The following is a 22,246-nucleotide window of genomic DNA, read 5'->3' on the forward strand; positions in this document are numbered from 1 at the left end:
ACTGGCTGTTTTGGACTAGCTCAAAGACACTCAAATCCATCTTCACATCAAATTCAAACTGGACTCCAAGGTTTAAGTGAGCCCTCAGTATTTGAACGACATTCTGGTTTCTGTGTACAACACACTTGACTCATGATGTCTCTTAAGTGTCGCACTTGACCAAGCAGAAAATGAAAATCGCTGCAGGCTCAGTCTTTCCTTTCTACAGCAAAATCTCATCAGCCAGAGAGTTGGAGGTAAGATCACTACATCGTCCGACATTATGAGGTCTTGGGACCGTAATATGAAATGTTTTTGAAAATATGAGTGGATACTGTTCGACAAAGTACAAATATTCTAGTGTACAACAGATGTAAAAGAATAAAGCATTTGCTAAGCTCACAAATGCCACCTGTCCACTGCATTTGGATGAGTTTGTTTTTAAAACACTACAAGGATATGGCTGACACTCTCCAAGTATGTCAAGAAATTATTTTACAGCGCCAAGTCTTTGCAATAGTTTCTTCCCTTTGGAGAGCAGTCCCTGTTTCTTTTTGGAGGAGTACATGTCCATTGGGGCCCTGATGGGACTGCCGGGCCCCACGGTGGCGGGGCCAGAGCCAGGGATGTGTGGACGCACTGTGGAAGAGGCTGCTCTTCTGGGCGGACCCGATTTTTCCAATGGAACCTAATGGGAGACCCGTAAGGGACAGTTGAGGGTGTTAAAAAGCCAACCGTCTCTAACACCCCTGTCACTACTCCCCTCCTTCTCTTAAGTCCTTTCTGTCTCAGCTGGGCCAGCATAGCTCTGAAGTCTACTGCCCTCCCTGGATGTTGACCCACCCCACCCACTCTGTCAGGTAGAAACAGTGTTTGTACATATAGCTTTTTTTTCTTTTCTTTTTTTTTTAAATGAAGCTGCTATGAATAAACTACAGGAACATGGAATTTTAGACTTGACATTGACTAACTTCCACATCAGTTTAAGGTGACAACATTTCCCAACACTGTCAAAGGCGGGGCAGTTCCTCTCACATAAAAAGATACATTTGCATTTTGGGACAGATCTACATCACATTCACCTTCCTCCCTCTTACATATACATATTTACTGATACAACTGGGTTACAGAGAAACCACCAGCCACTCTTCCTTTTCTGTAATCATGAGCTAAAAGGCTCCTTTAAATTGCACTTTGGGAAGACACAGGACAAAAGATCACATTTGTACGAAGTTGCATTTATATATACATGTGTCAACGCACAGTAATTTACACACGGGTAAAAATGAAGTGTGATTTTGAAAGCTAGTCTACGTGACCTTTGAGAGAAAATTGTTTGTCCAATTACAAGTCAAAGCACAAAATAAAATGCACCACTGCTCAGAGTCAGGCTTCCGCCTTGGCATTTTAGCTAAATGCTAATGCAGCTGTTTTGCACAGCACCTTCAGTGCCATTTGCAGTGGTCGCTGTGCAGCAAAAGTTGCATAGTCTCACTTGAATTAAGAACCAGTTCTTGGTCGTCAACTAGCTAATCTTGGTTCACAGGATTAGGACTGATTTGAAAACCAGATCACAAACAAGAAAAGGCAAAATAATAATAATAATAATAATAACAAAACCCATCCTAAATTTGGCTACAGGAAGAAGAAAAAACGTGACAATTTGAAGTGTAAAACCAAACAAGCTTGTTTAAAATGTTTATTTTTGTGAATGTGGTTTTGCATAGAATTGCTCGATTTTCTGCTTTTCCTTGATTTTACTGTATATCTAATTTGAACTGTTATTTTCCAGATTTGAGGGTCGCTGTGCAACAATGGCCTTTTAGCTTACCATGACTTACAGCAGGAGCCTTGCTTCAGGAGACGGACATTGTCATGTACAACACTCAGAGAAACAACTGAAGATACCACACCTTTTTTTGTCTAATGCATTGGCTAGGGTTTCTATGTCCTACCAACAAACAGCATCAAGTTTTTTGGTAACACAGAGAAGTTTCCTAAAACAACCTACAGGAATGTCATACAAAGTATACATGTTGCATACCAGAAACTAAGGGTACCCATGACATCTGCATTAGACGAGGGGAGCGTAATCTTGGTATCCTCAGTTGCTCACTTACGTGACGGAAACAGAGCCTTTAAGGTGTGAAATGAACACTCTTCTTCTGTTTTGCCAAGCAGGTGAGGAAAAGAAATAAAACAAAAAAATATGGTGATGGCATTTCAATAGTTTGCACTATGACAATGGCAAATTAGAACACAAGGAAGGAAATATCTAATGACACCTATTAATATATTCTTTTTTAACAATTGCATTATTTGTTAAAACACAAAAATAACATCACATATTTACATTTAGTAAAGAGTTACTTCTGAAATGATTCTCTGATGGCAACATAGGCTAAGTGACCTTTGCGTGCTACTTTACAAGAAAGCAATTTACAAAACAAGGTGTTCAGGAGCAGATACAAAAAGTTGAACTACACTAGACTCATCTTTATATAAAATGATCAAGAGTTCATGCATCTGGACTATATACCATGCTGAGCTACACACTACATAGTTCATCTTTCAGTACAACAAAACTATTTACTCTATTAGAAATGACTTAAGATCAAACACAGAATATATTCATAAAGCATCTGTCAGAATGCTAAATACACATGTGCAAAAAAAGGTATTAACGGATCTTTTCCCAGACATGACATGACAAGTAAAAAGTCACAGGAGCTTCTTGCCCTTTAATTTTACTCTCATTGAGAATGCTTTATGAATACAATATATCCATGTATTATACAATGCAGAACTCCCACTCCCACCCACAGCAGTGAACATGAAAAATAAAATACCTCTGTCTTAAAATTTCTTTTTTTTTTTTTCTTTTCATCGATTTCTTAGACATCTATTTATTTACAGTGTAATGCTATAAAGTCAGAAATCCCTTTTTGCTCAATGAGACACACACGCACAGACACAAAACTAAAGGAGATAGAGGGAACTGAAAACAGTAAATGGATGACAGAGCGCTAGTACTGCGAAGGAGCATGTACCCTTTTGGTCTTTATCCGTGCTGGAGTGTCCTGGGGGTACCGAGATGGTGAGTCAGTGAGAAAAACCTCTACATCATCAGGCACTTCTTCTAGAAAGTTGGAAGGAACAAGTCCCTTGTGTCCATTGAGCTCACCCTGTGGAGTACATGAGGACAGCGAGACTCACTGTGGTGTATTTAACTTTCAATTTTTACCTTTTGATTTAAACCTTTCTCCGCGTAGCAGGGATGGAGAATTTTAGCAGCAGTAAAACCGAGAAACTTGAGGAACACTCGCCAGCCACTTTATTAGTTACACCTGTTCAGCTTCTCATCAGCGCAAATATCTAATATCCAATCACGTGACAGCAGCTCAATGCTAAAAGGCATGTAGATAGGGTCGAGACGAGCTTCGGAGGTTGAGGACAAAAAGAGTTTTAAGTGATTTTGAACCTGCCATGGTTGTTGATGCCAGAGGGGCTGGTCTGAGGATTTCAAACAACTGCTGATCTACTAGGATTTTTCCAACAACCATCTCTAGGGTTTAAAGAGAACGATCTGAAAAAGAGAAAATATCCAGTGGGCAGCAGTTCTCTGGGGGAAAATGCCCGTTGATGCCAGGAGTCAGAGGAGAATCACCAGACTGCATTCGGCTGATGAGGAAAGCAACAGCTGGTTATGACCAGCAAATGCAGAAAAGCATCTCTGGATACACAACCAGATGGGCTTCAAAAACGCAAGACCACACTGGCAGCCACTCCAGCAAGGAAACTTCTAACAGGAAACTGAGACTATAATTCACACAGCCTCACCTAAATTGATCAACAAAAGAATATAATTATGTTGTCTGGTCTGATGAGTCTCAATGTCTGCTGCAACATTTGATGGTAGAGTCGGAATTTGGCAGAAACAACATGAAAGCATGAATCAGACCTGCGTTGTATCAACGCTTCAAATTGGTGGTGGTGCAATGGTGTCGCTTAGCATCAGGTCACCATCATTTAAACACTACCTGAGTAGTGTTGCAGACCATCCTAATCCCCTTATGAACACAGTGTACCCATCTTCTGATGGCTGCTTCCAGTGACATAATGCATCATGTCAGAAAGCTCAAATCATCTCAACTGGTTTCTTGAAACACAACAATGAGTTCACTGAACCCAAATGACCTCCAGAGTCAGGAGACATCAATCCATCACAGCACCTTTGGGATGTGGTGCACGACATGGATGTACAGCCAACACATCTGCAGCAACTGTGTGATGCTGTCATGTCAATATGGACCAAAATCTCTAAGGAACATTTCCAGAATCGTCTTGAATCTGTGCCACGAAGAACTAAAGCAGTCCTAGAGAAAAAAAAGAGGATCCAACCTGATACAGGAAGGTGTACCTAATAAAGTGGTTGATGGTTGTTTTCCTCACTATTAATTTCCTTCTCTGCCAAGCCTATTCTTGTGTTGCAGTTTTAGGCCAATTAATCCTTCATTATATTCCTTCATTCTCACATAACCATTTTTAGATGCGTGTTATCATTTTCCTTTAACTGCAGGAGAACCCTCCTGTGTTTGACAGGATCTTGGTATCATATGTTCTTTCACAAGAAAACAATATTATGATTGATTGATTTGATCATTTGCATAACTGTATCAGAGAGAAATCTGATCACTGACACCTAAAGAAGCATCTTCAGCTGTGAGAAATCTGGCCAAGATCTCAATGCCTGGCTTCAGTCTGGGATTACATGAAGACAGAACCTAAATCCGCCATGAAAAACTGTAATTGCAAATTGGTTCCTGTAGACAAAAGATAGTCCGCTACAGTAAAGCATATTCTATACCGTATTTTTCAGACTATAAGGCGCACTTAAAATCCTTTAATTTTCTCAAAAATCAACAGTGCGCCTTATAATCCAGTGTGCTTTATGTGTGAATTTTGGTTGTGCTTACTGACCTCGAACCAATTTTATGTGGTACACGGCAATCTGTCAAAAAATGTTTTAGTACGACTTTGGTAAACTACGAAGCCGCACCGGTTGATGGATTGTCCGAGCATTACGGCTACCGTAGTCAAGAACCTTGCGGAATAATCTGGGTCCAAAACTCCCTCCGCTTCAGGTCCCAAAGTCAAACGAACACTGCGGCATCACTGAGAGTTAAAAACTGTCTAAATTCTTTCACAAAATGATCAGCGTTGCTGCTTTACCAGGTGTAACAATTAAGTAACAATTAAATAACATCCAGGCGTCCATGAAAACAGAATTTATTAAATTTAATGGAGTTAGAAGTTAGCAGGAAGTTATCTCGCTAGTTTCCATCTAAACATGATATAGCATGTTCTGAGAAATTTCTGAAAAAATTCAAACGTACAGCTCTACTATCACTTCCAACATAAATGAAGACAGAAAACTAAACAGTAGTGACTTTTGTACGGTTACTGAAGTTGTGCTAGCTGGTATATAATGATGTGCTACGTGATCGCTAGCGACTCAGCTATGTTAGCATAACATAAACAGTAAGGCTGGAGGATGAATGCTAACTTTTTCTACTCGATAAAAGTTAACGTGAGGGTTCCCAATGGTTAGGGACAAATGCAGTCGCATGGCAGGATGCTGTAAACATACCAAACTTCAGCCGGGAGAACAACTGAGATAATCCAGCCACAATACCAGGTTAGTCATTAAAATACTGCAACAACATGGCAATAGAGCAGCTGCAAGAGAATTCAACATTAATCAGTTAATGGTAGGGAAGTGGAGGAAGCAAGAAGAATGAGTTGAGTAAAGTTTGACTTATCTGACTGTTTTGTTTCGCTTAATGCGCCTTATAATCCGGTGCACCTTATGTATGAAAACAGACCCGTTCATCAACAGTGCGCCTTATAGTCCGAAAAATACGGTAAATTAATTTATAAAGTGCCCCAAAACCTTTAGCTGAATCACTTTTTTTTGTCCATAAACCTCGTATTGCTTTGTCCTCTGGTCAGCTCATGTGAATTCTGTGTACTTACATAGTAAAATCCATCTTCATCTATTTCACCAAAAACTGTGATGACATCACCGGCACAGAAAGTCAGTTCAGTCTGTCAAAGAAGAAGAAGAAAAAAAATAGCATTACGACATGTTTAGCCCATCTCTGTCCGTCACAGCAAGCGAGCACTCTCCAAAACATCCAGTTCTCGGGCAGTGTCATGAGTTTGAAATGCTTTTGCTTCCTTCTCCAAATCACTGTGATGCATCTTAAACACTAGTGTCAATTCAGTCTCAGCACTCAGGACTGTTGCAACTGTTAATGCATCAAATGTTGTAACTTTGAAGACAGGATTGCAGCACACTGGGCACATCTCTTTTATGGGATTCTGGAGAACACATAAACCAAACAGCGCATGTGCACAATATGTAGGAGAGCGGTCAACACAAAAGACCAAACCAAGGAGGGGAGATGCTGGCTCAGGCAATGCATGTGAGGGGCTTTAATTCATGATCACCGAGGAGAGGACAGAGGGCCGTGGCCTGGCATCCGAAGCCCACCTCCTCTTTTGCACTCCAACAAACGGGTGGGGGGGGGAAGAAACACACAGAGAGCAGACAATACCGTACCCTCCTAACCCTCACTCACCTCCTCATTCAGTCTGTTGCCTTCATACTGTGTCGGTGGCAGTGCCAATAGAAAGGTGAGAGTAAGTGAAATGGGGGGAGGGGCCAAAAAAAAAAAAGACAGCACAAGCTAACACAGCGCTAACTCCTCAGATAACCTCACCTGTGCACATATTATCCAGGGAATAATAATAAGGGAATAATTCCACTTTGTCTTAAAGAGTTTAACAAGAAGATTAATACAACTTCATCTGTCTGTTAAATAAGACCAGGGCGCCAGGTGAGCAATCATCTCCAGGGCTGAAATATGAAGCCAATCCACAAATGGGTAGTTTCACATTTTTTAATGGGAGAACAGTGGTTGAAGACCACAGGATGAGCAAAATTATTGCGACTGAACACGGTGAACTTGCAATCTCAAGTAATCTGCTTCGAATACAGGTACCAGTTTTCACTTGCAGTCAGCTGACGTCTTCAAAAGGAGGCGCGTCAAGATGGCAATAAAATGGCAATGACACCGAGTCAGTCTGCTGTCAATTTCCCCCTGAATAGGGTGAAGCTGGCAAATGCATCCAATCTGTTTGTAATAATACGGCAATTAACTGTGATCTGCACACAAAGAAACTCAATTAAACTGAAATACACATAAACTTGGCAGCTGCTTTACAACTGAAAGGGAGTGTTGTTGGTGGGCAACCAGTTGGTTGCCACCAGCTACTTGTGATCAGTTTCCAGCAGCAAAAAATTAAATGCAATGACTAAACACATTAAGGGTTACAGTTCTGCGTGATTAAGGGCTTATGTGCTTCAACTGAACGCAGCTGTCAGGGATTACCTAAGCTAACTGAAGCCAAAAAAGTGGACCTTTCATGCCTTTAACCCAATTATCTGACAAATAACAGCTCGCTACACAGTGAACTGGATATCTAAGGAATTTTTCTCCATTTTTTTTAGGAACCTGTTGAAAAGTTAGCTCCGAAATTTAGCACCTCGCCCTCTCATTCAAGTGTGGTTGTGAAGCTCCTAAAAGCCAAGATGGTGGTAAACCTAAACTCATGAGCATACTTAACGTGACCTAAGATAAATAAAGGTCGACACAGATTTGTTTTTGAAACCAGAAATATGTGGATCCCTCCCTGCAGCCTCATGTCTGTTCATTTTTAACAGACAGACATGACTGTAGAATCAATCTTCTCATGCAACTCTTCAACACAGTGAGCATCTCTCAAACGGTCAAAATATTCCTTTAAATGCTAAACCTTGGAAAAAATACTAGCATTAATAGTAGAATATAATCTCTCATTGCCTGCATGACTCAAAATATTTGGTGCTTTTTCTGCTTTTACGCCTCTGTGACAAACAATGATTGAGACATAGCGGAAAGCTGGAGCTGCGGGGAACGGTACCTCGACGTCAACGTTAGGGGAGCTTTCTCGGGGGTCGTAGTCATACAGAGCCACCATTCTTCGCGTGGACATCGGTTGCTGACGCCCGCTTCGCCTGTTTCTTTCTAAGAAGAAGAAAAGCAGAATACAGATAGAGAGACAAGAATAATCACTGGTAAGAATGTAAAAACGGAACTGGGTGTGATGACCAATGACCATACATAATGCTCGTGTAAGACCATGTGCCTTCAGTTTAAAGTGTGTCCATGTTAGAATGACAGAAAATATAATACATGTATTCAAAATCATTATATCTGGAAAACCCCTTGAGATATACCAGCTCATTTTCAAGAGGGGTACAAAAATTTAGCCCACAGATGAATAAAGATGGTGAAGAGTGAAAAACAAGCAGTAAAGATGAAGCGGAGAGCTTAAGAGCATCTCGCTGCACACAGACCTCTTTTGGACTTTCTGGACCTGCGATTTATTGAGCGGCCATCTTTGAAACGGTCACAGTTCACTTCACAGGAAAGCAGAAAAACATAATTAAGCAGGGAGAGTAGAGGAAAGGAGAAGCGAGTCAGTAAAAGACAGTCCAGTGTATCATTAAGTTGGCTAGATAGACACAAAGGTTATCAGGGCAGAAGGAAGAAGAAAAGTCAGATGGTCATTTAGGAGGAAAAGAAAAACATGTCTCACCTAACTTCTCCACAGGAGTGTTAAGTGGGAGGAAGCCCTGTTTAAGGAGCTGGTCCATCATTTCATTGTCTTCTGTTTGGATCTCGGAGACCATGTTACAGGGGATCAGACCCACTCGATCTCGGATCTCTGCCCTGTAGAAACCATCCGTGTCTTTGTTCCCAAACACCTAAAAGAACAAGTATCAGAGTCAAAGGGCAGATACCATGAAACTGACAGATTAGGAGTGGACAGCTTATCTGGTCTTTAAGTCTGACGCCATTTGCCGTGTCTGGGCCCAAACTCCACTGCCGGTCCCCAAGTGAAACGATCACTGCGGCATCACTGAGAGTTGAAAAACTGTCTAAATTCTTTCATCTCTAATAAAATGATCAGTGTTGCTGCTCTACCAGGTGTAACAATTAAGTTTAACATCCAGGCATCCATGAAAACAATTGATTAAATTTAACAAAGTTAGCAGGAAGTTAGCTCGCTAGTTTCCATCTAAATATAATATATCATGTTCAGACAGAGATTTCTGAAACAAATTCATACGTACAGCTCTGCTATCACTTTCAACATGAATGAAGACAGGAAAGTAAACAGCAGTGATGTTTGTCGGGTTGCTGAAGTTGTGCTAGCTGGTATTTAATGATGTGCTATGTGATCGCTAGTGACTCAGCTCTGCTAGCATAATATAAACAGTGAAGCTGGAGGATAAACGCTAACTTTTTTCCACTTGATAAAAGTTAACTTGAGGGTTCCCGATGGTTAGGGACAAATGCAATCGCATGGCAGGATGCTGTAAACGGGCAAACTTCAGTCACTAGAACAACTGAGATAATCTATCCTCAATACAAGGTTAGCCATTAATATACTGCTGCATGGGCTGGGCTGTAGTTACATTGTAAGGTTTTAAAAACTGAACTTTAAAATGAATATCGGTAATAAAAACCCAGAGAGGCCGACAGTGATCACTGACCATTTTTAGGAGATTAAATGGAAGAAGATACAAAGCATTAAAATATGTTAAAAACACATCAGCCTTAATTAACGCAGAGTAGTTTGGACCCGGAAGCAGGATTCATCACGTCATCACTTAAAGACCGGATTGCTATTTAAAGGCAACAACATTTAAAGGTGGGTGAATTTAATAACAAAAAATTGGGGGTTATGAAGCTAAAGGATGACTGATATAGGATAAGGTGCATACCAATATTTGGTGATTTTAAAATCCAATATACTGATAGATGCTGATCCTTTTTTCTTTCAGACAGCCTTCCTTGGTTGTTGTGTTGCCAAAGGGGTAGGGCTGTGCGATATGACCACACTCTTATATCCCGATATAAGACATCTATCGTCCCGATAACTAAATAAATCACAAAAATTTAACATTGTCTGTAAGTTCTGTGAATCTCAGGAAGCTGGACTTGGAAGTGTTTCCAGCTGGGTGTCGTGTACCTGGAGTCGAGTGTTTTAACCGATGCATGAAACTATACAATTTTTGACATAAGTTGTAACGGCCACCATTTTCATTGTGAGTATTTATTACACAGCATGCTGCGGGGAAAAGCCTGTTGTAACTTTTGAGTCTAAGGTTTATGTTTTAGCACCTGACGGCTCTTTTTTGCTTCTCACCCGTAAACTCTCTGCATACTCTTTCACGTGGTTCAGTTTATTTTGAAAAGTCTCAACAGGATCTTGAGCTTTATTGTGAAAGGTTTATGTGGAAAATAAACAAGCGGACACGTGATGGTTTTACCGTCGTTGTTGCTAACGACAACGCATAAAAACAGTCGCTTGTCCGTCCGTAGTGTGGTTATATTAAATATAAGAGAAAGAGAGAACTTTAAGAAATTAATATAGCCACTACAGTGACCATAAAAACTATGAAAAGATGTTGCTGTAAACAGTTTATTTTGCGACACCACGAAACAAACGATAGTGTAAAATGAAACGATAGATGTTTTTATGTTATATCGAACAGCCCTACAAAAGGGAGTGCCCTCTGGTGGACAAACTATGCAACTTCATCACTCAAAATATGGCTGAAGGGTGTTTCTCCCATTTCTTCATTGATTTTTTTAATTTTCGTTCATTAGCTGTTATAAATGCTGATATTGATAGATTAGCCAATAACTAATATCGGCCAATAATACTGCCCCACCATGTCTGTATGGTATGCACGTATTTAAAGAGACAGTCTACCACCTTGATGATCTGGCCTTCCTTGAACGGCAGCTCCTCATCAGCAGCGTCGGGATTAGGAGACATGGACAGGGGGTCATAGTCAAAGAGAGCCACAAACACACGGGTCATCTCCTCCGGCTCGGACTCCTCGTAGTAATCCGGGGAGCGCCGTCCCCGCCCGTGCCTGCGCCCACCATAGCCGTCTGAAACATAGAGGAGGCCTCTGCTGCTACTACCAGCCTTATACAGCCACGTTGGCTGTAGAGGCAATGAGAGCAGAAGATGTCTCTTTGTTAGAGCTGACAGGGGAGCGGGCGATGAGATGCATGTGTGAAAAAGGAGCCAGGGGTTTAATGCGATAAATACAATTTTACCTTGGTTATAATATTAACTTGGAAAACAACCAGGCCCTTTTTTTTTCAACGAAACGATCGAAACACACCGGGGTTCTTTGTTCACACATCTCTGCTTGCTGGCGTGTCAGTTACCAAACGTCACACAACAACACAACACAGGCAGGAAATGCGTGTCAGGCAGTTTTGGGAGGGTGCAAGGGAAGCTGAACAACCATACACACCAGGAGGACACAAGTAACACTGCACTGTTGCTCATTGCTGTTTCACTGCCTTATCTCGCAGAGGCTGATTAGCATGCATGCTTTCATGAGTTCAGACACAATGAGGAGGGTGTTCCCACAACAACACAGGTGTAATGTCATGCTCTGAGGCCAGATCTGGAAACAATGTGCAGAGGAAAAGGGCAAGGAGGCACGTTCACATGGGTGATAACACATCAAATGCCCCAGCAGCTCCTGGCAGCATAGATATCAGGGACAGTGAGGGGGAAAGGATGAATCTGATATCAGTTCCTCATGCTTCTCATGGATCACCATGTTAAATGTTACAATGGCAGATTATAAGTCTAAAAAATGGCTCGGAAATATTGCAACAACTTCCCGCTTAGCAACTGAAATATGCCATTTGGGTGGTGTAAAATGTGCTTCAACAGTCGGAAGTAATGAATGTGCACCTGAGTGATACGGACAAAGCAGGAATGCAATAATTCATCCAGTAGTGTGTCCGTCTTTCTCACTGTACTGTAAACAGCTCATGCAAAAACGTACAAAAGGGGCTACAGTCTCATAAAGGCAGGGAGAGGGAAAAGAGGAGGTCGAGGAAAGAATAAGGTGGGAGGGGAAGGGGGAAAAAAAAGGCATTGCTAAGTTGCAGCAGGTTGGAGAGTGGGCTGGACATGGAAGGTAGATGGGAAGACAGGATAGGTGGGTTGGGGTTTCTTGGGGTTTAAGGCATTAGGAGTACATACAGGGAAGGGATTTTCATTCTCCAGCAACAGGAAAAAGTGGCCAGTCTTGTCTTCCCCCGTCAGCTTTTTTCAGCTAAGCTAAACTAAACCAAACAAAGCAGCTGTCCAGAACAGAACAAAGACCACCGCGACATCACTGCATGTGTTCAAACAACAGCGCTTGGGCTTTTCTGGCATGGTCAAGGTGAATTGTCATCTTGGAGAGAAGCTGTACCACATACCATATTGATCCTCTGAGGACATAGATCGCCATATCCTGCGCCGAGCTACACTGCCATAGTAAACATCCTCCTTGACGGGTGAGAGGTTCCCCTCACTCCCCTCACTGTTACTGTCCATGGTGATCTCTACAGAAGACACCAATCACAACGGTCAGAGATCCCCCCTCACACACACTCTGCTCTACCCCATGGCCCATTCACTCATGCTGAGACAGTAGGATGATGAGGTTACCCTGAGGTGGGGGTGGGTGGGTGGGGTTAGGGTGCACAAGGCAACAGGTTTTCACTCTGGAGTCACTGGATGTAAAACAGCAATGCTTGCACTGTTTGCGAGGAGGTCGGATTGGCTTGGTAATGGAAACATGTTAACCCACGGTAAACACAGGGACAGTGGGGGCGTGTCTGAGGTGAACTTTCCTGCAAAACTGCATGTGAACATTTGGCAAATCCAGCTCATGAGGATGGACAGCTACAGGGTGTGCAAACACCACCACCCCCCTCAAAAAACAAAACAAAAAAACAAAACAAAACAAAAAACACGGGGGGTCTACGTGGTTGTTTAAGCTCTATGGGAGAGATGTACAGCTCGGCTCATATGGGTAAGACATGGTATAAATCACAAGCACAAACATCAGTGGCCCTGCAGGTGGAGATCCTCATGTGGTGACCTCACTAACCAATGGATGGGATAGGTCGTCGCTGAGGAGGGGTGCCGATGTGAACCGGCCTCCTCCCTGAATGGTCCAGACGATCGGCGCTTCCATGTGACGGCGAGTTCCCAATGATCTTAGGAGTGAAAAACAACAGAGAAGAAGTCAGCACCGCGATTCACCTACAACCTGCAGGCAAGTAAACATTTAAAATAATATTTCAAAAAGAAACCCCACAATCCTGTTAAAACAACTAAAAACAAAAACATAAGAGCAAATGATGTGGTTTCCATTTGTCCTTAGGAAGGCAAAATAATAGAAAAAATAATAATAATGGTAAAGAAACCGATCAAACCATCAAAAGAAAAGTAAATCAAATCAACCCCCAACACAACAAGATGGACAGGGGTTCGGGAAAGGTCAGATGTTAAGCTAAAGACCATTTGTTTGTTTTGTTTTGTTCTGTGCATGTCAGCACCTTGATGAGAAAAGGAAGCAAATGATGGCACAAAGAGACAGAAATCATGGTGAAAGAACAGAGAGAGCGAGAGTGGGAAGAGAACGAGTATGAGCTTTGGGAAGCTGCGGTCAAATGAGCAAAAGATACTAACGCCTTTAGCCTGTGGCTTCGGATCACATCAGCTGAAACGACGTGAAAAGTCGTGATGAAGAAGAATTTTAAGACAGAGATGAAGGCTTAAATGAATCCCAACAGGCTAAAAGTCTTGAATTGGCCTCCTTTTTTGTATGTGAAGTGATGGAAAGCAGAAGATGGCTGGAGCTCTAGAGGGTGAGACATGGAGAGCAACGTATGAAGTCTGCAGCTGGCAGAGAGAAGAAGGCACAGGCGGGGGAGAGCAGAGGAGCAGCATGTCCCCATGCACTGCACAGAGACTTTCCTTTACATGGAGCCTTTCCCCTCAAAGACATGAGAAGTCAAAACTTTGTTAAATGGCCTTTAGGTAATTTGAAAGTTCTACTTTATAAAATCCACCGAACACTAGAAATACAAGCAAAGTAATTCACACAAAATAAAACATCAAATGAGACCAACCATGACCATGTGATAAACTGTCAAGAATGGAGGAAAACAGAAAGTCAAACGAAATAAAGGGGGGGTCTCTTAAAAAGAAAACAAAAACAAAAAAACAAACACACAACATTAAGAAAACAGAATGGCTGCAGCTTGCTGATGGAAAGTACATCAGAAAGTCTGAATCACACACCAGCGCCTGGTCCCGGTTGAGCCTGGACAAAGACTGGGCCCTAGCCTCCCTGTGGGGGCTGTAATAGACCCTGTCCAGCTCGTTCAGCCTGCCCTCGCTCAGGGCCCCTTCCCTGGAGTAGTTTCGCGGCCCAGCATCCCGACCGGGCCCAAAGTGCTCCCTGTTCCTAAAATCACCCGTGTGTACCGACTTGGCCGCGATCACTGGGACATCGGAGAACTCCTCCTCCACGCTGCACTGCCGTGTGAGAGTCCTTTTCCGGCCCATGGCCAGCGCCCGCCTCTCTACGGGGCCTTCACAGTGAATGATGCGCACAGGTCCTCGCATGGGGCTCCCGTGAGCGTAGTACCCTCGATGGCCCCGCCCTAGAGAGCCTTCTTCTTCACTGCCGCAGTCTAAACCGCTGTCAGGGCTCTTAGTGTTCTGGCGGTTGGGTCGTCCCAAGCTGCGGTCGTCGGCGCTGTAGCAGTACCGGCTGTCGGTGAAGCGAGGGGAAGAGCGTTGGCGTTGCAAGCGGGTGCTCTTGCTGGGGGTGAGATGGTTGCGCACGTGAGCGTCTTGGGGGTACATCCTCCGCTGAGTGTGCGGCGTCCCCGGTCGCCCCCCGTCTTCGAAGGACAGACGCTGACCCATGCTGTCCACGCTGTCCGACTCTTCCTCGGCCACCTCGGGGATGCTGTGGAGACGCTTGCTGCGGAGCGACTTCTGCTTCACCACCTCCCTCTGGAGGTCCCAGCAGTCTCTTTCCTCAGCTAAGTCCTGACGCTTGTAATATGCCTTCAGTCGCGACCGAGGTTGGGGGTAGGAGGGGGGTTCAACATCCCACAATTTCACAGTTCAGTTCAAGTAAACGGTTCAGTTTATATTTTTGCGAGGGAGGGGGGGGGGGTTTGTAAAGTTTTTCGAAGGTTTTAGAACAGGCAGGAAACAACACAGTGTGTGAATAGAACAAATGGGGGGGAAAGACAAAATAAAGACAGAATTAGTTATTTGTGGCTATGTGGTAAGACATGCAGTCTCATTCCGTGAGGAGGAAATGGCATGCTCTGAACAGGAATCTGTCACAGCTTTAAGATGGAGCGTTAAATCGTAAAAAGTGGACACAGAGTTTACACATGCAAAACATTTAAACGAATGAAAGTACTGGACGCTGTGAGTGTTACAGGTGAGGGCGGTGGGAACATTTATAAGGATGAAATGAGCAGATGAAGTTTTTAAAAAGCAAAAAATGAGAAGAAAACAAAAGAACAATGCCAAGCTGAGTGGACGCACTCCTCCTGCGTATTCACATCGCTTTACAACATCTAAACGTTTAAAGAGAATAAAAAATGTGCAGCAGAGATTTACACATAGATGTGATGACAAAAAGGAGATGAAGAACTGGCGCACAGACAGAGTTAATACACCAGTATATACCCCTCATTAACACCTCATTGATCTACAGGTTTTACTGGACAAAATCAGTGGTATGCTAACCGAACCTGTAGTGATTTTCTGCTATAATACAAAGAAAAGATCAGCCAATACAGTACAGGTAGCTCTTATAATAATGCTTTTCTTTCATGATATCAAGTTGTCTTCCACACATCCCCGCTGACAGACCAAATGAAGACGGGATCATGTGCCGACAATGTTAACAATAACATTCAAATTAAACATTAGGACATGACAGACATAAACAAAAGTGGATATTTCCATTTAAGTACTCACTTAAATGAGATTCCCATGTGCACTTGATATGCCATGACCCTTTGATACAGTACAGTATATTAATAGTTGCATTTCAAGTTCACAGTCTTAACATTTTGACTTTCAACACTTGTAAAACTAGTCTGGTACAGTAAATCGAGCATCCAAATGCAATGCAAATGGTAAAAGAAAACACTGCATTTTTTTTGGGGGGGGGGGGGGGGGGGGGGGATTTGTTTACACCCTTTCCTTCTCACATGCATCTTGTACAGCTTATGTATACACAGCCATATGATCAGCCTGGGAAGAATAAAGCAGAGCTGGAGGGGCAGGGGTGGAGGAGCAGGTAGGGTGGGGAGAGTAGGGAGGCTGATTCGGCTAACGCAGCTAACAGGCACGGGAGATTAGCCAGGCAAAGCCACGACGGGCCTGGTTGTAGAGCTTGTGAAAGATAGCAGGTATCTCCAGAGGTGGCAGAGCCCTTCTTCCCTATATCTTTATTTCTCCCCACCTTCCTGTGTCCTCCCTCCAGGCCACTGTAGAGTGAAGGCGTGCAGGTAAATATGTACCTTGAGAGTGTTGTGAGAGTTGATGCTGCGTCTGCGGCCTTCCTCCAGCTGCATCTCAGAGTAAAGATCCTCCTCGTCCTCCTCCAGGATGTCAGACAGGTCAGATCCTCGGCTGCTCTCTGTGTAGTACTCCTCACTGTGGCTGTAGTGGTGATGATGGTGCTAAGGGAAATGAATGAGAGAAAGCAAGCTGAAGAGCGATGGTAAGTAATAAAAGCTCTGAATTCAGGTCCTTTATTTTCAGCAACTGTGTGATGCTGTCAACCTGAAACCTGCTGAATCTGTCCCTTTAAGAGTTAAGGAAGTTCTGAATGCAAGATGTATCTTATAAAGTGTCCAAATTATAAGCCTACAGTACATATTATAATACACACATTAAGATGGGACTCGGTTTGATTTCAGACTGATTTGATTTGATCCAGCAAACCGATTCTCCTGACACGCTGAGCACAGCTTGTGTTTTCTGTAAAGTACCTGTCTGCCTAACTCGGAGCCTCTGAGGAATTCATCCACTGAGGCGCCTCTCCTCCTGGCATGAGGCGAGTCGTAGCCATCCTCCTCCTCATCAGAGTTGACAGGATGCAAAGCATTACCTCGCTCACTGAAGATATTCCTTTTCTCGACCTGACAGGGGAAAAGTCAAACTTTTAGATGGAAAAAGGAGAGAAGAATAACCGAGAGGATGAGAAAGACAAACAAGTTGCTTACTATCTTACTATATTTTCACAAATCTAATGATTTCCTCCAAAGCACTGCTTGTTTACAAAGCAGCCTAAAAGATATTACCATTAGCTTTTTGGCTGAGAGCTCTCTCATCACAAGCTGTGAAAAGGTTTAAGAGTGAAATCCTCACACACCCGGTTACCCTCAGCAAACACTCTCTGGGCAGCTTCCCTGGCCATGGCCTTGGCGATGGTGTTGGGGATGGGGACTCCCTGAGGCTGCGGCAGGATCCTCTGTGGAGAGGGAGATCGCTGTGGCTGGAAGGGCGGTGGCTCCAGGTTGGGACCTCGCATGGGAGGCAGCGGAGACGGGGAGCGTTCCCAGGGCTGGGCTGGCCGCAGGCCCACCTCATGCTCTTTGGTTTCTGGCTCTCTGGCACTTACTAATGGTTTGGATTTGGGCATGGAGTTGCGGTGAAAATGAGGCTGCGGATAGGGAGGAGGGGGGCGGATGGGCTGCGAGTGAGGCTGTGCGTGGGGCAGCGTGTGGGGCTGGGGTCGAGGCAGAGGCTGCACCTGGGGCTGAGGGTGGTTCGGGGGGTACGTCGATGGATAAGGAGGGTGGGTTTGTGAGTGAACTGGGTGGGGTGTGGGATGGGAAGGTGCAGTGGTTCTGTGGGAAAGGCGTGGAGAGCCCAAGAGATTGTGCGGTATGATGGCCACAGGTGAGTCCTGGGACTCTCCTTGTGTTGATAACGTCCTTACAATGACTTCCCTCGCCTCCAGACCCTGAATCCTGGTTAAGTCCACAGTCACATAGTCTGCTGTGGGGTACAAGACCTCTGCTATCTGCATTTACAAAGAAACCAGAGTCTTTACCAAAGGGCAATTCAGAATGTCCTCATACAAACATACATGTATCAATATGCATTCGTAGCTTTTACATCTTGGCTGTCGTAAAAGTTCTACGAGACAGTTACCATAATTTAAAAACTCACTACAGGCAGATTTGAAGCCTTACAGCCACAGCACCATTTTTATACTTCACACTCACTTCACACCTCTCAGGGAACGTCCAAATACTTAATAAATAAAGCATATATCTGGCATTTAGTTCAAAATAAGATAAAAATGTAGTTACTGGATACATACGTGTGCATAACAAAAATAGCCTGTAGAAAAAGGGACCCAGGGCAAACCTGTTTATTTCTCATGCCTCGGGGCTGCATATGAACATTAAAGACTTTCTCCAGGAGATGGCAATAGAGTGCTACTGAGAAGTTACAACTCAGGAAGGCAGAGGCTACCCATTTTAAGATCTGCAGTGTAAGACTAAAAAAATAATAATAATAATAATTTTTTGTTTGTTACCTTTTGTCCCTTTGTGCACACGGCGTAGCCTATCACACTGGCTCCGTTGGAGGTTCCTGAAGACGTCAGGGGCGGCGGCTTCCATCTCACCTGCAGGAACCCGGGTGTTTGACCACACTGGACCTGCACCTCCTGGGGAGGGAGAGGGGGGCCTGCGGAGGACAGTGCACATTTATCAGACAAGGAGAGAGGAAATAAAGACAGACTGCCTGTTCCTGCCATCCCTGCCTGTTTTATCAAAAAAGAATGAGCTGACCTTTGTACTGTGGACCGCTGGCGTTCAATATCCACTTCACTGTGGGATGGAATAAGCATGTTCTCAATCTGGAGGATTTGTAGTACACGTCTCGAATTTAAAACCTATTTCACTAAGATGAATAGCTGGTATATCATATGATAACATCAGTCGGGAACGGCTGAATAGCAGTATTTACCAGTAGGATGATTTTTCTTTCTATCTATAAACAGGTTTATGTCGGGGCACTGGTTGAAAAATCCAAGTCTGCCAACATTGGCTATATGTATAGCAATATCATGCTCTTGCTGACAATATTCTTCCGAGCCTCAAAAAAACCCCAGTTTGCTATTTTCTCAATCTGTCCATCCTGCATGCATACTAAACAACATGCCCATCTGTGCAGCGCCGCCATTCACCTGCAGCCACACAGCGAGCAAGAGGGAGTCACAGTCAGTCAGCAGAATCTCCGAGCCGTGACGTGCAGCTGCGCGAGCGTCCGGGAATCTACATCAGAGCAATCTTAATCACATTTCTAAGACTGACTGTTGGGAAAAAACGCAGTCTCTGAATAGCAGCAGTAGCTGTTTGGAGATTTCATTTCCTCTTGTCATTTTTAAACGGCCCCCGTCACAAACAACGCGCTCTCCTCCGAGAGCCGAAACGAGTGTTTAAATGAATATCTCAGTGGAGCCACTTTCATTAGTAGTGGACACAAACGGCAGGCGCTGATTTCCAGGGAGCGAACTGGTAGCCGCTCTGTGCGACTAATATTAAAAATGCATCACTAAGCACTAATGAAGCAACTTGTTTGAAGAACACACGCTGAGTGCAGAAGCCTAATATAGCACTTCCAGATACTGCCGTCGTCACTGACAGCGGCTGTCTGCCTCCACTATTCAGACAATTTTAGACGCCTCTAATTAACATATTCAATAGATGGATCGTTTAATGAACTCTCAGCATGCGGGCTCGTCAGCTGCCAACACAAAATGTCAATTCAAACTTCAGCCTCGATCTCCGTCTTTCCCCCCTTTCTCTCTCTCTTTTTTCACTTCTTGACGTCATAACTCTCTGTCATCTCCCGTTTGGCTCCACTTTTCTCAGTGACTGCCATAATAATTGGAAGTGTCTCCTTCCATGGTAAATGGAAGGTGTCACACATTAAACATCCCTCCGAGTGCATATAAAAAGCAATAATATGAACCATATTCAATCTATAGGCAACAACGGGCTGACTAGTTTTACCTGTCCATGGCTTTTCTCGCTTGACAGCAGGGCCGTGAGACCCAAGTTAACACTGGCAACAGTCAAGCAACAAAGAGCCTCCTGGGAGAAGAAATCCCAGAGATGCATGCTTAATATTTACACCCTTGTTTTCAGAATACTTCTTAAGCGGGTTTTCACATTACAGCTTTATCGGAACGTCTTTTTTCTTGTTTGTTCGTGTTTCTACCCTTTACGTCTTATCACAAAAGCACACACACAGATCCTCGAGGGCAATATAAAGGTAGCTGGGGAAGAATCTAAATGACTAAAATGTTTGTAAGTGTAATGACCTTGATGCGTGTGCCCGATTAAACACGATGACTGGTACCTCAGATGGAAATTTTTCAGGCTTTTATTTATTGTGAAATCAAAGCTTTTTATGCAGAACAAAGTCTATAAGAGCACCGTTCAGACTGGGATAAAAAGAAGGCCGTGTTAGCCTTTTATCCAAAGCATTTTGTACCTGCCTTGGTGCATTTGCAAACAACAAGACTTTGCTTCACACCGAGTGTCTGATTAACCTTATTTTCGCATGCAGCAGGCAGCTGTTTGCAGTTTGTATCGGCACCAAACAGCAGATAAGGTTAAGGACTAAGTGAGATATAGGAAGGGAAGCATGTTGTTACATATTTTTCTCAGACTTTGCTGAGTCTGTTGGATGTGTAAACATTCAACATTCACCTCAACAACTTTATACTGCCCCCAAGTGGGAAAAAAGAAAAAAAAGATAGACAAGCCAAGGCAAAATGTATTTTAAGCACAACACAAACCTTCAGCAGTAGTAGTAGTATTATGTGTCTTAAGCCACACCACCAAGGATTTTGTGAGGCTTTACTTCAGTAAGATGGACTGATCAACCAACCAACCAACCAACCAAGAGACTAACATTGATATCTCTAGTCATGCTACCATGGCTACAAATATCCGAGCATTTCTAGCCACGGCCATGCAACCATGCACCATGCAAAGGAAAATTCCTCCACTGCTGTGATTCACAAAACCAATTATTTCTGCACTGGGGTGACTTACGTTTTAAGGACTGACCTGCAGGCTGAGTGCAGAACTCCACAGAGATTTCCCTCTTTTCCCTTTGATCCACTGGAAGCTGCCAAGGCACCTGATGTGGCTGTGCGACAACCTTCACCTTGTAAACTGTCATCGGCTTCAAGTTGAAAAACTTGTACTTATAGCCCCCTGCCTTGACCATGTCATACTCTGCACCGTTGAGGAAGATGGTGTGACTGTAGTTGCTGTTGCTGGGCATCCAAGACAGCTCAGCAGAGGCCTGCGTGATGCTGTCCACCCGCAGGTAGTAAGGTGCCACCACCACGTCCTTACCCACGAGAAGAGTGCACCGAAGTTCGTCTGACGGGCCCCTGTCAGTGATGCTCTGCACTGAGATGCGGTAGGTGTGTGTGGCCAGATTGAGCTTTTCAATAAGAGACTTTGTCCTGCCCCCGTAGGGGACACTCATACGAACCTCCTTATCCACCAAGACATTGTAGCCACTAATGGAGCCCCAGCCCGGTGGGAACACCGGAGGATCCCAGCCAATAATCACACTTTTGGCCAGTTGCTTAATCAGGTTGATGCGGCGGGGATAAGGCACAATGTCTTCACCGACCTCGTCAATGCTGACATCCAAGGTTCCCGTGCCATTGGTGGAGGAGCCCAGGAGGTCCATGCCCAAGCTGCTGGTGCTTAGACAGTCTAATTTACTGTCAGACAGCAGGCTGCTTATGCCTGTTCCTGTGCCGACCCCAGGTCTTTGAGGCCTCAGGCTACTGTGGTTGAGGTAGCCAGGTTCTTTAGTTAATATGTCCCTGTGCTGGACAGAGGGCGCCTCCTCATCTTGGATAAAATCTACAAAATTGGATGGGACGAGTCCTCTCTGTCCATCCAGCAGCTCTCCTGAGGACACAATAAGGATGCAGCTGGTACTTTGGTCACGTGGTAAAGTGCAAGATGTGATAAAAAAAAAAAACAACACCTTTTTAAAAAAAGGCCTGACCTTCATAAAAGCCATCCTCGTCCATTGTTCCGTAAATGTAAAGGTACTTCCCAGCCACCAGGGGGAGCTCTGCCTCAGGATGCTCATTGGGTCCATCATAAGGATTGTAACTACAGTAAAAAGAAAACAAATTAATTAGCTTCCAAAGTGCACACTTTTTTGTTGC

At 43.9% G+C, this 22,246-nt stretch overlaps 1 protein-coding gene across 3 annotated transcripts in view; it reads right to left on the minus strand.

The window, feature by feature from the left end:
- Positions 1 to 806: 806 nt before the first annotated feature.
- Positions 807 to 22,246, minus strand: part of rimbp2b (RIMS binding protein 2b) — a 108,308-nt gene continuing 86,868 nt past the window's right edge. For 2 of the 3 annotated variants that reach the window (XM_082555908.1, XM_082555907.1), the window contains exons 8-24: positions 22,081 to 22,190; positions 21,099 to 21,980; positions 18,566 to 18,717; positions 17,390 to 18,043; positions 17,007 to 17,156; positions 16,533 to 16,694; positions 14,275 to 15,051; positions 13,076 to 13,184; positions 12,399 to 12,524; positions 10,876 to 11,057; positions 8,686 to 8,854; positions 8,444 to 8,506; positions 8,008 to 8,111; positions 6,624 to 6,650; positions 6,016 to 6,087; positions 3,030 to 3,164; positions 807 to 2,144 (exon numbers count right to left, since the gene is read on the minus strand). In XM_082555908.1, coding sequence (XP_082412034.1) covers positions 2,118 to 2,144; positions 3,030 to 3,164; positions 6,016 to 6,087; positions 6,624 to 6,650; positions 8,008 to 8,111; positions 8,444 to 8,506; positions 8,686 to 8,854; positions 10,876 to 11,057; positions 12,399 to 12,524; positions 13,076 to 13,184; positions 14,275 to 15,051; positions 16,533 to 16,694; positions 17,007 to 17,156; positions 17,390 to 18,043; positions 18,566 to 18,717; positions 21,099 to 21,980; positions 22,081 to 22,190 — 3,901 coding nt within the window. In that variant the 3' untranslated portion in view covers positions 807 to 2,117. The remainder of the gene's footprint in view (positions 2,145 to 3,029; positions 3,165 to 6,015; positions 6,088 to 6,623; positions 6,651 to 8,007; positions 8,112 to 8,443; positions 8,507 to 8,685; positions 8,855 to 10,875; positions 11,058 to 12,398; positions 12,525 to 13,075; positions 13,185 to 14,274; positions 15,052 to 16,532; positions 16,695 to 17,006; positions 17,157 to 17,389; positions 18,044 to 18,565; positions 18,718 to 21,098; positions 21,981 to 22,080; positions 22,191 to 22,246) is intronic. The other variant, XM_082555906.1, reaches the window with a different exon arrangement.

This window comes from Aulonocara stuartgranti, assembly GCF_965226115.1.
Source record: "Aulonocara stuartgranti genome assembly, chromosome: 12".
Lineage (NCBI taxonomy): Eukaryota > Metazoa > Chordata > Actinopteri > Cichliformes > Cichlidae > Aulonocara > Aulonocara stuartgranti.